Genomic DNA, 15530 nt, shown 5'->3' on the forward strand with positions numbered 1-15530 from the left:
AAATGAAAAATACCATCCTATCTCCATCCTCTGGCTCTGGTGTCTCAAACATGTCTGGACATGTCCAATAAAGCTGCTTGATGGCGTGTCCATGGTAGTTTGACACTGAGACAGTGGAGTGGACACACCCCAAGTGTTTTAGAGCAGAGAAAACTGATCATTTTTCATGATTTCTAGACCTTTTAAACATTCAAATTTGGCTGGGTGTTTAATAACACATCTGTGGTGTAACAAACTCAGAACACATTGTTGTTGCTTTACACAAACTTAAATTAAATGGTGACAGTAAAAGTATTGTTTAAAGATATTTCATTCAGATTTATTATTATACAAGGAACATGCAGATATAACATCTATTTCCTCCAAATTTACTTTCCTCTGAGGTTGAAAAATTCTCTACAACAATCAAACCAGCAGGTGTATTTTTCTGAATTTTAATCTCCCTGATAGCTAATGAGCCACACCTGTAATTATCATATCCAAGAATGGCAAGTCACGACTTACTGACGTGTTCCCATTTGTTCTGATAAAATTGATCTATTGGGGGTATTTCTTCTCCTAATTTAGAACAACCAGTTCTCCTGCACTTTGTCTAGCATTCTGACAGATTCCTCTATTGTCTTGGGGAGGCTGTAGATAGACATATTTCTGTCCTTCAGCTACTTCTGTTTTACTGCTAAGAGACAAACTCCCAGCAGGAGGGTCACATAGTCTCCTCACATCCTACCTTCTCTGTGCAGGTGTTACAACTCACCAGTGTGAAACACAAGTTTATAATTGCTGTTTCAGTTTCAGAGCCCTGGCTTTGTCTATACTCGCTCGCTGCTATGGCTGACTGGGACACCTGAATGGAACAGCATTCAAGTTGTTAGTTAAAGCTGTCTTGCAAGTGATAGGCAAGTGGTTTCCCTTTGAACCCTATTGGCTTGAACTGTGCAGAATTTAGAACTAATCAGATGAGATGCAAATTTCTGAGTCCTATTTCATTATGTCCAATCATTATCCAGTTTGGCAAGTGACCAAGACATTAATTTGCCTTCCAAGTCTTTTGGAACTGTGGTGTGAATATTTTAAACAAAATGCATCTTATTTGTGACTATAAATACAACAACAAAAAAGCCAATGACTGTTGATTATGTTAAAGAACCAGTGTGTAGGTTTTAGTGGCATCTAGTGGTAAGGTAGCTGATAGCAGCCAACTCGACTCCCCTTCTAAACATGTAGGAGAACCTCCGAAAAACATGAAAAGGCATATCTAAAGCCAGTGATTGGTTTGTCCTTCCTGGGCTACTGTATTTCATTTCTTTCTTTTTTTCTTTTTATTGCAGGCTTTATTAATACAGAAGGAGATACAGACATTAAGTGAGAGACAGTGTGACAAGAGACATTACACAATAAAGCTATAATTCTAGACACAACCATAACCAAGCAAATAAAAAAAAACACTGTAATAACAACAACAATAAAATGAAAAACAAAGGAGGGAGGGCCAGCAGATACTACTGCTAGGATGGTAGTTGGTTTGGGACACCTGTGTATATGTGCGTGTGTACACCTGTGCAAACTACAACATGAGGACAGGGAAGCAAAACAAGTATAATGACAGGTTAAGGAATAATAAAATTGGGAAAAGTGAAGTTGGTAATAAGAGTTAGTGAGAGTCAGTGAATGAGAGAGAGTGAGAGGGAGGAAGGAAACAAAAATAATTAAATAAATAAACGAATAATATCAACTGATTAAAAAAAACAGGTGAAAAAATATGTAATAATAATGATTTTAAAAATTGTATTGTATATCGTATTGACCTGGGCCACCATTGGAAGCACCATTTCTGCTGTATTCTGACAATAAATCTGTATGAATTTTACACACAGGACTTAAAGTACATCAATACATCATCAATATCAATCACCAATGGATTCTTTTTGTGATAAGCGCTCCTTTTGAAATGGTGACTTCATGGGGCACCTCTGTGGCTTGGTTGGTGGAACGTGCACTCCATGTGATAGGACTGTCAGTCCTCTGCAGTGGCCACCGGTTTGGCTTCTGCCTGCAGCCCACTCACTGCATGTCGCCCCCCTGCCCCCTTCTCTGTCATGTCTTCAGCTGTCACTGTTGAATGGAGGCAAAAATGCCCCAAAACAATATTTACATACATAAATAAATGAATAAATAAATAATATAGTCACAAGTGTTCTATATAGGGCACTTCTACTGCCATGAATTGTCTGTATGAATTGCCATGTTGAATCAAAAATTACAATTTTATGGTGGAACTAGATAAAAGGTTAGGAAATCACTACAGTCAACAGGATTCCTTCCCTGGGGACCATGAATGTTTGTACTAAATTTTTCTCCAATAGTTTTTGAGATATATAGTCTGGTTCTAACTTACTAACACTGCCGCCCCTGGAGTCCTGCTGCTAGTGTGGCTAAAAATATAGAATAACACTAGCCTTATCCTTTAAATTAATAAACACATTGAGCCAAGAGAATAAAATTACATGGTAGGTCTTCACAGACTGTGTTTAGCTGTGGAGGGCATCGACCTCAATTATACTGTTAAACTGGCAGGTTAACTAGTGCCAACAGGGCCAATGCTTCAGCTGCCTCAGCCCTTGCTTTAAAGTATAATGGGTACTTCTTAGTAGAGGCCTGTTAGTTCACTGTAGAAATTATGCCTAATCATTACATGAGAATTAGGAGTGAGTCCAGTGTTTGGTGGTCGGACGCCCTGAGCTGTGCCTCTCTGTGCTGCTGCACTGAGATGAAGTGTTATTACAGTAAACCACAGGAATGTGCTGCAGCTGATGACAGGCCGGTTTCTCACATGGGTAGTTTTTTTTTGTTTTTTTTTCATTAAAAGAGGCTCGCAGGGATCCCTCCGGCCTGGATTTCATTAATGAAATATCTCATAAAGTGTATTGGTTCTTGGAGCAGAAGGACGGGGATGCAGGGCATCTGTCTGGCATGATTTCCCTGAAGAAAAAAAGATGTGAATGTCAAAAAATGACATTTGGATTTTAACTAAAGCTGCATACTATTATTTATTTATACAGTATATGTATCATTTTGCCACCATTCAATACACTTGTTTGCCTTCTTTGTGAGAGTGAAATGACCAGATGGATATCTCATGTCTGTGTGTTAAGTACAGAGCTTATCTTGATCTAGCATAAAGATTGGAAGCAGAGGGAAGCAGCTAATGTGGCTCTGTCCAAAGTTCAAAAATGCACCATTGCCTCTAAGCTCTGTATCTCTGTTCTGTAATCTGTATACAAACAGAAATATAAAAATGACAGTGTGTGGTTTTATGGGCAGTTACATGCTGGAACTATTTCTTGTTAATCAACAGCTGGGTGTGGAGACCGTGTGCAGCTCCCAGAGTCTTTTCATTGCAGTGAGGTTGTGTACACATATAATGAGGGATGTGATACAAACCACCCAGAACATCATTGGTACCCATCTACCAGGCATCAGTGATATCAGGGATGTGTGGTGTCTGTGCAGAGCTCAGAGGATACTAAGAGACAGCACCCACTACAGCCACAGCCTGTTCACCCTGCTGCCATGGAAAGAGATACTGAAGTATCCACTGCTGTGCCACTAGAGTGAAGAGCAGCTTCTTCCCTCGGGCAGAGAGACTGCTTCATTCATCTTCACCACCCCATCATCAATAATTTACTAGAAACTTTACACTGACATTTCACATACTATACATACTTTCTGGGTGTATACATGTATACACACTGATCAGCCACAACATTAAAACCACCCGCTTAATATTGTGATATTGTGGAAGTCCCCCTCATGCCACCAAAACAGCTCTGATTTTTCTAGGCCTGGACTCCACAGACCTCTGAGAGTGTTAGCAGCAGATTCCTTGTGTCCTGTAAGTTGTGTTGGGGGCCTCCTTGGATCAGACTTGTTTCAGCACATCCCACAGATCAGATTGAGATCTGGGGAATTTGAAGGCCAAGTCAACACCTTGTCAACACTAGACCACCTTCTTCAATAGCTCCATGGTCCAGTTCTGATGCTCACATGTATATTGTAGGGGTTTATGCTACAAATCATTGACTGATAGACATATATACCATATATTCAGGCTGCTAACACTAATATATTTTTTATTATTTTACTTTTATATTGTTCTGAGTTGACATTTCATTCATGCGCTCTGCTTAGCATGTACTATAAATCAGTGCTATTTTGCTGCCAGAATTAAATACTCAGAGCTCAGGCTGGGAAATATAACTGACTATACTGTGTGAAAGTAGAAACAGACGTTTGACAAAACCCCTTCCACTGCATTAGCAGGCTATGAAGCAAATCAGGGTTGGATTCTTGTGTGATCTTGTGATTTTGCCTTGCAAGGTAACATGATTTGGGCAGCAGAACGTCTTACCACGTTCTCACGCAATGTGAGAGATACAGTTGGTGGCAGTAATGAACCTCTATGCTGGTTTGCTAACCTCCACCACAGAAAACATGGAAGAGGAGAATGAAATGGGTGAACTATCCCTTTAAATGCCACCTTCACCAACTCAGTGATTTGTGATAGTCCCTGCTCTGCACACATTTGCGTTGGTACTGCAGCTGGATATCCAGCCCTGCATGGTGGAACATTGATTAGAGCCCAGTGTGACCCTGTCTGTCTCTCTCCTCTCTGTCTCTCACAGGAGGGAGCTATAAGAAGATTGGATACTACGACAGCACTAAAGGCAATCTGTCCTGGTATGGGAATGACAAGTGGATAGGTGAGGGACATTCATCTTCCTCTGCTCCTTTATTTGTCTCTGTATCACTGTCTGTTGCACTCCTTCTACCCTCTAATCTCCTGTTTTCTCTGACCCTGTAGCCTAACCCTCTCTCCCTCTAATTCCTCTTTACTTCCTACTTTACTGCCCCCGACCCCCAGTCTCTACTCACGCAAGGTTGGCTGCGAATGTCCATCAATCAATCAGCCAGGTTTTATTTAGCATGTGGGAACAGCACCACCCCTGTTAACTTTTCACAGCTCACCACACATCCAAGAGATTCTGCAGTAAAGTGCTGTGATGGGCCGATGTGCTGTGGAGCGACAATTTCATCCCTTTTGCTAATTAAACATGAGAACCAGTTCAAAGCCCTGACAGCAATGCAATAAACAGAAGATGCTAATTGACAAAGCAAAACAAACCAGGAGAAACGGTCTGGGTGGTGGTGTAATGGGATTGGGTTGTATGACCTTGACTTTGAGGAATGAAATTGTGTTCCCTAATCAGTACACAGGGGAGCTGTGTGTGTGTGTCCATGTCAGTTCTGCCTCCCTGAACACTGACAAGATGCAGATCTCTAACAGCGGCTAATGCTCTGAAAACAAAAGCAAGTGATGAACAGTGAAAGGCAGGAATGGATGGGGTGTGGTGGATTTGGATTGAACTTCAGGTGTTTATTGTTTATATGTTCGACTGTCTGTCACAAGCACTGTCTCACACGCAGCTGATTGGATTTCCTGTAGTCCAAAATTACACTGACTGATTCAAGGTTGTGGAGGTGGGTGGAGGAAGGACGACTGTTTCAGAACTAAACAAGGTGAAACATCGGTTACTGACTGGCAGATGGGGTGGAGGCATTATTATTATATAGCCATGTTTTTAAAAGATATATTTTGTTTTATTTCAGTCAGATGTCCCCCTGTCCTCTGACTCCACACTTCTTCCATGTTGACCTGTTGTCTTGATAAATTCACCATTAAATATGTTTCCACAGCACTAATGCCATCAACAGCAAAAAGATTTTGATGATACTATGGTCAACATCTTCTCATAAAAAGTTCAACGTCTGTGAAATATTGGGCCTCATGCATAAATATATATATTTTTTTCTCTTACATTTGTTCTTAAACAAATGAGGGAAAGATAAAAATCCTATGTGGGATTCATGAAACATGCTCTGACAGATAGATCTGTTCTTACCCACCTGGGTGTGTTGAAGCGTGTTTGATAAGTTGGATGCACATGCCAAGGATTTTGCAGTCAGAATATAGAAGTATCCCAATTAATCTATATGTGGGCAGCAGAGTGAAGTGCCATATACAAACCACAAACCACCAAGCCCTGACATTTGACAGGTGATGTTTAACTCAGAAAAAAGAAGAAAAGGAAAGGAAAGGAAATGACACTGAAGGACAGCAAAAAAGATAAACTCTGTCAGAGTGCAGCAAGTTGTACCCCCATGTCCAGCCAGTAAGCCACAGTTTTCATGATTCTGTGCATCACAAATTATTTGGATGTTTATTTGATGGATGTTTACCTTTTGAAGAAGGACAGCAGTTGTGGAGATAGAGCCTTGATGTTCACATGAGTACAGTTGATTAATCTGGTCTGCTGAGCAGTGGTTTGTAATACTGTAGGACAACACACAGTATGTGTGAACGTCCATTTGAGAGTAATCCAGCTTTAATATTGGTAAAACAGTGTACAGGGATATGTCAAACTAATCACCAAACTCTCTCTGGAAGGCCAGAAAAGCAACAGTGGTGAGTACTGGCAGATGAGGTGGATTAGATGATTTTGTCTCTAAGTTGCGGCCCCAGAGCAGCACATACAGTAGGTTGTAAAGACTCTGTCTCAGTAATCAAATTTTGTTTAAACACTTAAAATTAATAAATGAATAAATAGTTGTATAACATTGTGTTTTCATCAAGTGAATTAGGTTTTCTTCATCAATATTAACATTCCTCAGCAGTAGATGTGAGTTGGCTTTTTTCTATACTTTCTATACAAGTGGTCTGGATCAATTATATTCTTACTCAAAAACAAGCAGGAAGTTCTAAAATTGTTTGCACACACTTTAAGATGAAATCTGTCTGTACAAATGATTCATGCATGAGGCCCATTGTCCATCAACTGTGACTGTGTTTGAGCATGAAGCATCGTCATCATCACCTCCTTCCCTCTTCCTGCCAGAGTCTTGCGGGTTGCTCAGAGTACCATCCAGAATGTTGTGGTGGGGCAGGTCTCTCTGTGTGATCACAACAGTCTCTGGTTTCCTGCAGCTTGTTCAGCCTGAGTCCAGTCATGTTGTCTGCTTTATTCCCTGACTGGACGCCAAGAGCAGCTTCAAGTCCAAACTGGGTTAGCGTGTCTCTTATTCCCGCTCACCTCCACTCCTCCTCAGGTGATCACATGGTGCATCCAGCCAGTTTGGCTGGGGAGTTGGAGGATGCTGACATATTTTGGTTTTCCATAACATGAGTGTATTTCTGTCATTGATGATGCATGTTTCAGCAAAAAATAACAGATGAAAACAAAAATGTTATCTGTGACACTGATATCTGTTGGTATCAGTGTCACTTTAAGGGTACTAGTATTGGTGCTGGTATCAAACGTAACATATCCAGCCCTGATGTTTTCATGATATAATAGGCTGCTATTAGCATAATACCTTCATAATCACAAGATCACAAAATTGGTAATAAGCATATTCTAAATTAAAAAATTCATACTCTCTTTTGAGGCTTTTCTACTGGTGCTTTTGGCCACGCTGAGTCAAATCATTTCCATTGCTTTTCTTGTGCTGAGCTGTACTAAGTCATACCTGAGATTAGCAGTGGGACCAAAGCGAACCCAACCCACCTCCAAGCAGGCTGCTGTGACAACCCTCCTTTCTCCCCCTCGAACCAGCAAGTGTTGTGACACTCAGCTCACGTGTGTGCAGGAGAGCTTAGAGAGACATTCTTAAAAGTCTCTTTATGTTCAGCTCAGTACTTTTGTTGCTTCTAACTGAATCTCTGTACTTTGAAATATAGTTCCTCTCCTGTGTTGCTGTTTGTACTTTCAGGTATCTCCATTATTTTACCATTTCATATTTGTTTTCAGCTGTGTCAGGGTCGGGTTAAATTACTGCTGATGAAATCCCAGAATGAAAACATTTCCTGTTTGTGTCCCATGTGTTTATCCCAGAGATGTCTATGAATGGTTTATCCACCGCCTTACAGCTGCTCGACTCAAACTTCCTCAACCTCGTCTTCACTTAAAAGACACACCTTCAAGTGGGTAGCCCTGTTGTCATGGAAATGCAAACCCCTGCCGTGCTGGGCTGATGAGCCAAGCCCAAACCGAGTTGAGCCAGGCCAGCTCTGCGTGTGGGCCATTATTGTCCAAACATTCCCTTTTGTTTCAGTGTAGTATTGTACAAATTATATGTTTAATGCTGCCATGTTAAATCCAAATATTGCAGTTATAGTAATCATTTTATTGTTAGCAGGTTACAATCTTAAATATATTACTAGTTATTATTATAGTTTGCCTTATTGCTATTTTAAAAAGTGTTTCCCCATTTTTATCTTGCATTTTTGGTCTTTTATTACTTATTATTACTGTTACGTAAATTTCAGTCTAATATTACCAAGATGCACCCATTGTTAATACCAGGCTATTACCAGGTTATTTTGGTAATTACATGGTACTTATTACTTATTACTTCAAACTCATTATCATGGTATTACCAAGCTGTAATTTAAAGTGCTGTTGTCTACAGCCTGTCATACACATAACAACCACAACTTTCTATTCATTTCATAACGGTATGAAAATCAGCTATTAGTGCTGAGAAACTAGCTCATTAAGAGAGGTACAGGTGTTTCTATAATCCCATCATGATCACAGCAAGACGTTTCGCCCTCATTCCTCTGAAAACTATGCTGCTGATTCTCAAGTGTTGGTCGACATCTCAGCTGTGAGAACAAGAGCTGAGCTGTGATGTCCCCTGGTGGTGACGTCACTCCTCTACTGTCACTGAAATGCTGGAAGCCCTGATACATGACTGGCCATGTGCCAGAAACTTCTTTCTGTAACCAAGCCAACAGACAGCAAGGTCATCAAAGTGGCCCCGTGCTCTGCTCTGACGAGACCTGAGGGAAGGCCAGCGGAAGTGCCGACCTCCTGTGTTTTTGGTGTTTGACCCTGTGGTCACGCTGCCTCCACTGAGGCTGTCTGAGCCATCTGGACTGTGTTTGGAAGTCAGCAGATGCTTTTGGACAGAGGACGAGTGATACGGCACAAGGAAGCGGTTTCATGTGTGTGACAGCCAGTCACCCCGAGACATTGGTCAGGATGCCCTCCTTCCTCCCTGCCAGTCTGGCTGGTCAGCAGCAACCTTTCTGGCGGTGAACACCAAAAATAGCCAGGACAGTGACATGACAGAATCAGGCCTCCTCAAGGTGACTACAACTAGATTGCTGATTGGTTCTTACATGCTGACGTGTCGCTCTGTGTTCACTTCAACACATATTAGTTTTCTTCCTTCCTCCCTTTTATCTTGTCTCTTCCTTCAACATGTCACAATCCATCCCTCCCTAAGCCCTTCTTTAACCTCCTGTCTGTGGGTATCTTTCCCTCGTCTCATCTCCTCTCTACTCCACTGTCTCACTTGTATTTCCCACTTTTTGTTCACAATCTCCTCTCTTCTCCTCCCTCAATCTTTCGGTCTCCTTGACAACCACTGCTGCATCACTGCCTCTCTCTCACATTGCCGTGGTAACCATTATGGGGCCAGTCGCCATGGTAACATACTGTCCCGATTCCACCATCAAGGGCAGGGAGAAGTATTAGTGTTGGAGAACACATTTTCCCAAAGGACACTCGCTTCCACACACTCGCATACTCACACATATTATACACACACGCACACATTCACTTTGTCTCCGTAACCCACGCACATGCACAGGTATATCTGCCTTCAGCAAACACTCACACCCACTCACATGCATGGTGTGTAATCTTTGTGAGTTATGATTCTGCATCTTTAGTCTTTTTGCTGATGTAAATGTGGTGAGAAACATTTCATGGAAAATGCAAAAGGAAGCAGGAAAAATCATGTAATCTTTAAATATGCACATCATGACAGTGTGGCATATTGTTTTTATCATGAGCTAATGCAAATATGATCTTATTTTTTTAAAGTAACAGAGTCTACAGCTACGCTAACAGCTATGAGGAGGCAATACTTGGGCACGGCATTGTTTTGAGCTAAATGCTAATGTCTGCATGCTAACATGCTCAAAATGACAACATATTAACATGATGCTGATTTTAACCATGTTCACTACCTTAGTGTAGTGTGCTGCAGAGTAAAGCTGCATAACATTTTTAGAATCAGGCCCAGTTTCAGCGTTGTCAGGCATCATTTGCTGTGCAGTGTGCAGAGGGGAGCAAGGACCAATCAGCTGCTCCCAATCGGCCATCAGACATTCGGATGAATTTCTGACATGTGACAAATGTTGGTCGGCTCTTGGCAGGCTCTTGCACAGTTGAAGCAGAGCCACAAGTTGATTCCCTGAGGTCAGAGCCTTTTTACTCACCCAAGCATCTGACAGCATCATGGATACATTATGCTTCATGCAAAATATATACAGTGAAATATAGCTAGCTTACCTCTAATTCTCTCTGCAAAATGGACAAGCCATACTGTCCACGTCTTTCTGTAAATTCAAATATATTGCTGCCTCTCTTTTTTTTAAAGAAGTTTGGACATAGGATAGCACAGATGATCAAAGCAGCATGTTTCTGCCTTGTTAGCATTATTGCTAGCAAGCACATTACTACTTACCTCTAAGGTTGCAAACAAACCTTAATTGACACTTTTCAATAGACAAACAGTCTATTGAGGGGCTGACGGGCCATTTTATTTTCTTGTGTGAGCACATAAATCATGAGCGTTGGATTCATTCACACAGTGTTATAGTACAAACTGAAATCAAACAACACCATTTCTAAAATCATACTGTGTACGTCCAGCTTAATTAGTAAGTAATATATTACAGGTGCAAGTAACTTGCCAACTCTGGCAGTGCTAACATCAAGTTTTTGTGTGCTACAAATGCTAAAAATCCAACTTTGGAGATAAGCACCATGATGTGGCTGACTGTGAAATGTAGCTCATGTTACACTCTGACTGTTGTTTGGTCATTTAGACATCAGTGCAAATCAGGAGTTCTTTCTCGGCTGAACTGAGTGAACTCTGCTAACCTGTCTGTTTACAAGACCCCTGGGCCCAGAAACATCCTCAGAGGACACTAATGAAAGGCTCAGTGACGAATGGTCAAATTAAAGCAGGCTTGATCTCACACTAATCTAATTACAACCAATGACCATCCCCACTGAATGTACACAGGCGGCCGAGACACCAAGCTTTCAAACCTGGCAGCATCAGACGTGGAGAAACTTAATTAAAGCTTAAGTAAGAAATCAGAACAAAGAAAAAAAAGACAGGAAAGAATTGGGGATCTGAGGAATAAAGCTTTACGCTATTGGCATCAGACGCTGCCCACCAAATAGCAACTATAACAACAGGAGGAATACAAAGACCACCCTCTTCTTCTGTTTCTCCTCTATGCTGCTGACACTTCTGTCAACTTTGCAAACTCGAGCACCTTTCTGGCATGAAAACCCAGCTCTGTTTGGCCCACTCGCCCAGAACTCAGTTGGATCCCTGAAGGCCTGCGTCTAGCAAACCTTGAAGGTGCTACTTCCAGTTTGAGAGGAACCTGCTCCAGACTTCTGTGTTCTCACTACACCACAGTTAGAACTGTGACACACTTTGAATCCAAGAAACATCTGGCAACCACTGCCACTGCATTTCCCATCATAACTTAGGCAAGTGGTTGTGAGACAGAGTGTCATTATCCTGCTGCCTGTTTAGAGACAGTGAGATAGTAAGACAGTGGCAGACACAAGAGTCCCCCCTTTTGCAACTTTACCCCTGTGATCTGGGGTTGATGCTACAGTATTAGTGAAATCAGTGAACACAGTAAAGCTTTAGATTACAGCACACAGCATACTGTGTAATTACTGGTGTAATTTTGTCTAAATAACTTTGTACCACCATAGTACCTACCAATGCATTGGCTTCCCAACAATGTCTCTGCTGCTGCACATTCAAGTCAATTAACCTGGTTAATGTCAGGCTTTCCATCCAAATGCAGGAACCCTTTTTCAGTAGCAAATTATGTTCCACCCCTTATATTTTAGTCATGCCCCTTTTATAACTCATGAATCATTTCATAGACCATAGACAGTGTATGCAACTTTGGGACCCACTCAGTCCATTGAGGGTTGCTTGCCTGGCGCATAAGCCAAAAAGTTTTCTAGCTTCTGTTAACTTCCTGGTTATACGGTCCATGGAATATATGCAGTAGTGTTTCCCCCCTGCCCCTGTCTACAACTCCCCATTCCCCATCCATAGACTATAAATTGTGATGATGTCACAGATTTTTAAATAGCTTTTTTTAAGCTCAAGGAAACTTACAAATCGAAAAACAAAACTTCATAATTAAAAGAGTCCAAACTACCCTCGTTTGCAGTTGAAGGTGTCCTGTCTGTTTTATAATCATGGCCTATGAGGGAAAATATTTTTTGGGCCAGTGGGGAATTCTTCTCTGCAATACTGTGAGTGGCCACTGGAAAATTTGGTGGTGAGGCTGTGCAGAGAAGTGTCCTTTTTATTTTACCTCTTGCCTGATCAGGCATGTGAGTTGCTAAATTTTCTAGCTCAACATGGCGTTTTGCCCAGGGCAATCAGGCAACCCTTATTGTTGAGGCCTGATGTGGTGGTTCTCCCAGATTAATCCATTGTGCCAAAATATCAGATATAGGTGTATTCAGTATACAGTGCTCCTCATTACTTCATTAATTGTCTATCACTGTTTTTGTTCATTAATTCATTCATATGCAAAGTAGTTATTAGTTCTTTATGTAGATTCAATAAACATTTCATTTATAAAGAAGTCAATGATGTGGTTTGTGGGTATTACAGTCAGTGTTTATGAGTCAAAAAGGGATAACTGATCACTTTCCCTTTCTATGGGCAGTTACCTGAAGTGAATTTAATGCAAGTGTTATTCTGTTACTAAGTATAAATACAGATGATTCCTGATAGCCTGAAATGAGTGTAATCCCTCTACTTCCTCTTTTGTACCAATCAGTTTAGTTACGCTTCATATTCTGGTGCCCTTTAAGGCATTCATACCACACAACAGCAAATCTCTCCAGATCTGCTCAGCTTGATGATAATGAAGGATAATTTTTATCCTTTTTGTGTTCTTAAAGATTTCTTTTGCTGCCATTGCTTCCATCTGCCTCCCAGTTTTTTTGTGTTGTGTTCCCTGAATATGACATGAATCAAAAATAGCTGCTCTTTGAATAACAAACACCAAGCTTTTGAAGTAAGATTCTCAAAGTCGTCCTCTGCATCACACTCTCAAGTGTGACACATAAGATCCTCAACTGCATACGAAGCAGCAGCCTCTGTAGCAACACATTGCTGAGGCAAAAGAAGCTTCTGTTGCTATTCTGACCTTAAGACTCCATGGCAACGTGGCTACTATTAACATCTCATTCAAACATGCCAAGGCTCACAGCACTGCATCGCCGGAGGCTCCTCTGTCACTGCACGATCTTCAGATGCTCTAAAAACGCTGCTAAGTAGGCAGCACTGACGTACACGCACTCCTATTCTCACACATGCTCTGCCATGCACAGCCCCTGTTGTAAATGGAATGTAAATTTAATGGAAGCTAAATCTCATTACATTCTACTTCAGTTTAGGAGTAGCAAGGTATTTGTGGTGAAAGCTCCAGCCTATAGCTACGTGCTGATGCAATATTTTCACTGTTTCCAAAGCAAAAATTTTCCAAGGGCTTATATCCCTTGAAGGATGACTCTCTGTCACAGCTCTGCCTTTTACAACCATCATACCTGCTGCTCCACTTACAGAGAGGCCTGTCAACTTCTGAGGTGTGTGAGTAGCTTACCGTCGTTCTCCCATGGGTGACTATGAGCTCTGAGCAGCATGAGGTTGTGTCCACATTATGGTGATACATTTGAAAACATAACTTTCTATTACCATTGTGGCTGTGTTGCATGACTGTCAACCTTCACAGACATGGTGAGGTGCTGCAGAGACCAAACTTCTGTCCCCTCAAATGTCATCATGTTCTATCACACAATGAAACCTTTATCACTGACGCAAGGAATACTTTTCATTCAGGAAAATCGTATCCTCGTCTCCTCTACTCGCTTCCTCTCCTTGCGTCTTAGCTGAATCCAATGAGGACATGAGAGAGAGATGCGAGGAAGAGACGCGAGGACGGAGGAGATGAAGTGTCAGTCTGAAGCAATGTCAGTTACTGATGGCAGCTGTATCTGCTGTCAAACTGTCTGGTACAGAAATTTATTTAAAGGACCAGTGTGTAATAATTACAGGAATTAATGTACATAAATGATATATATTATATATAAGTATGTTATTTATTATTATCAATCAACATAAACTCATAATCTATATGTTCCCGTTACTTTAGAAATAGCCATTTATAGTTACATACGGTCGAGTCGACTTACGGAGATCATCATCCTGCGCCGTCTACGGCAGCGCAGAGCGGACAAACTGCACTAACAGTGAGTCTTGGGAAGCACATGGCGGCCTGACATAGACGCCGCATCGTAAACACGGAAGTAGACAGGGAGGATAGACGCGGGTGATTGCTGGCAGACCATTTAGCGTTGTGAACCTTGACTGGCACAGTTTTGACAAATGGAGGACCATACATACGCTGTACCAGAACAAAAAGCAGCGGACAGTGAATCCCCGTCATCCAAGAAGCGGAGACGCGAAGAAAGTAAACGCAAGCATGACAGGAAACGGCAAAAACACGAATCAACATCGGCATAGCGTTTACATGATGGAAATCGCTGATGGTGGACAAACATTTTCACAGTGACGCCGAGGTTGCCTGTTTTCTGCTGGACAGGTAATTCATCCTACACACATAATTGTAGTTTGTTGTGAAATAGCTTTCGCTCGCCATTTTGTCCACTGACGGCCACCGTACTCTTGGTGAGAGAGGGGCGGTGTTGGGGGTCCTCTTAGTTGCAATCTAAGGTTTGAACGCTAGATGCCACTGGAAATCACACACTTCTCCTTTAAGAAGAGTCCCAACACCTGACAGCACTCATGTAGATCTGTAAACTGTAAAGTAGCTGATTATCAGTAATATACTTACTGATATTGATTTTAATCATCATTTAATATTCCTTTTAAATCACTTAATTTATATACAGATCAGTCTTATTTGTTTACTCAGACTATTTACTTACTTGCATTATTGTTATCTGCACAAGAACACACACAACTGTGTTGATTTTATAAATAAATTTGAAATTAAAAAGACAAACTGCTGCTGCGTGATGCCACAACTCTTTGCAATGAAATTATCTTATTATATCACATCTCATCATGTAACAGTGTTTTATTTTATTATCTGTAGATCCCTGTACATGACACTATAAAGTAAACACACCACTGCAGGTTTTTCCCTGGTTAGTCCATTAAAGAGTGTGTGACAGTGATCCCACAGTAATAATCCCTGAATCATCACTCTACCAGACACCTTTCCATCCTGTTTCTACCTGATTGTGGCATTATTCAGAATATGTGGTGATTTTCAGTCCACTAATAATGCTCATAATCAGTTATTTCTTCAT

General features: G+C 41.3%; 1 protein-coding gene across 1 annotated transcript in view; it reads left to right on the plus strand.

Moving 5' to 3' along the window:
• The window catches only part of gabbr1b (gamma-aminobutyric acid (GABA) B receptor, 1b), a 120783-nt gene that overhangs the window by 63784 nt on the left and 41469 nt on the right, over window positions 1–15530 (plus strand). Inside the window, exon 9 of the mRNA XM_084738781.1 lies at window positions 4683–4760. Coding sequence (XP_084594907.1) covers window positions 4683–4760 — 78 coding nt within the window. The remainder of the gene's footprint in view (window positions 1–4682; window positions 4761–15530) is intronic.

Source organism: Lutjanus erythropterus, chromosome 16, assembly GCF_056507025.1.
Source record: "Lutjanus erythropterus isolate fLutEry1 chromosome 16, fLutEry1.hap2, whole genome shotgun sequence".
In the NCBI taxonomy this organism is placed as follows: domain Eukaryota; kingdom Metazoa; phylum Chordata; class Actinopteri; order Lutjaniformes; family Lutjanidae; genus Lutjanus; species Lutjanus erythropterus.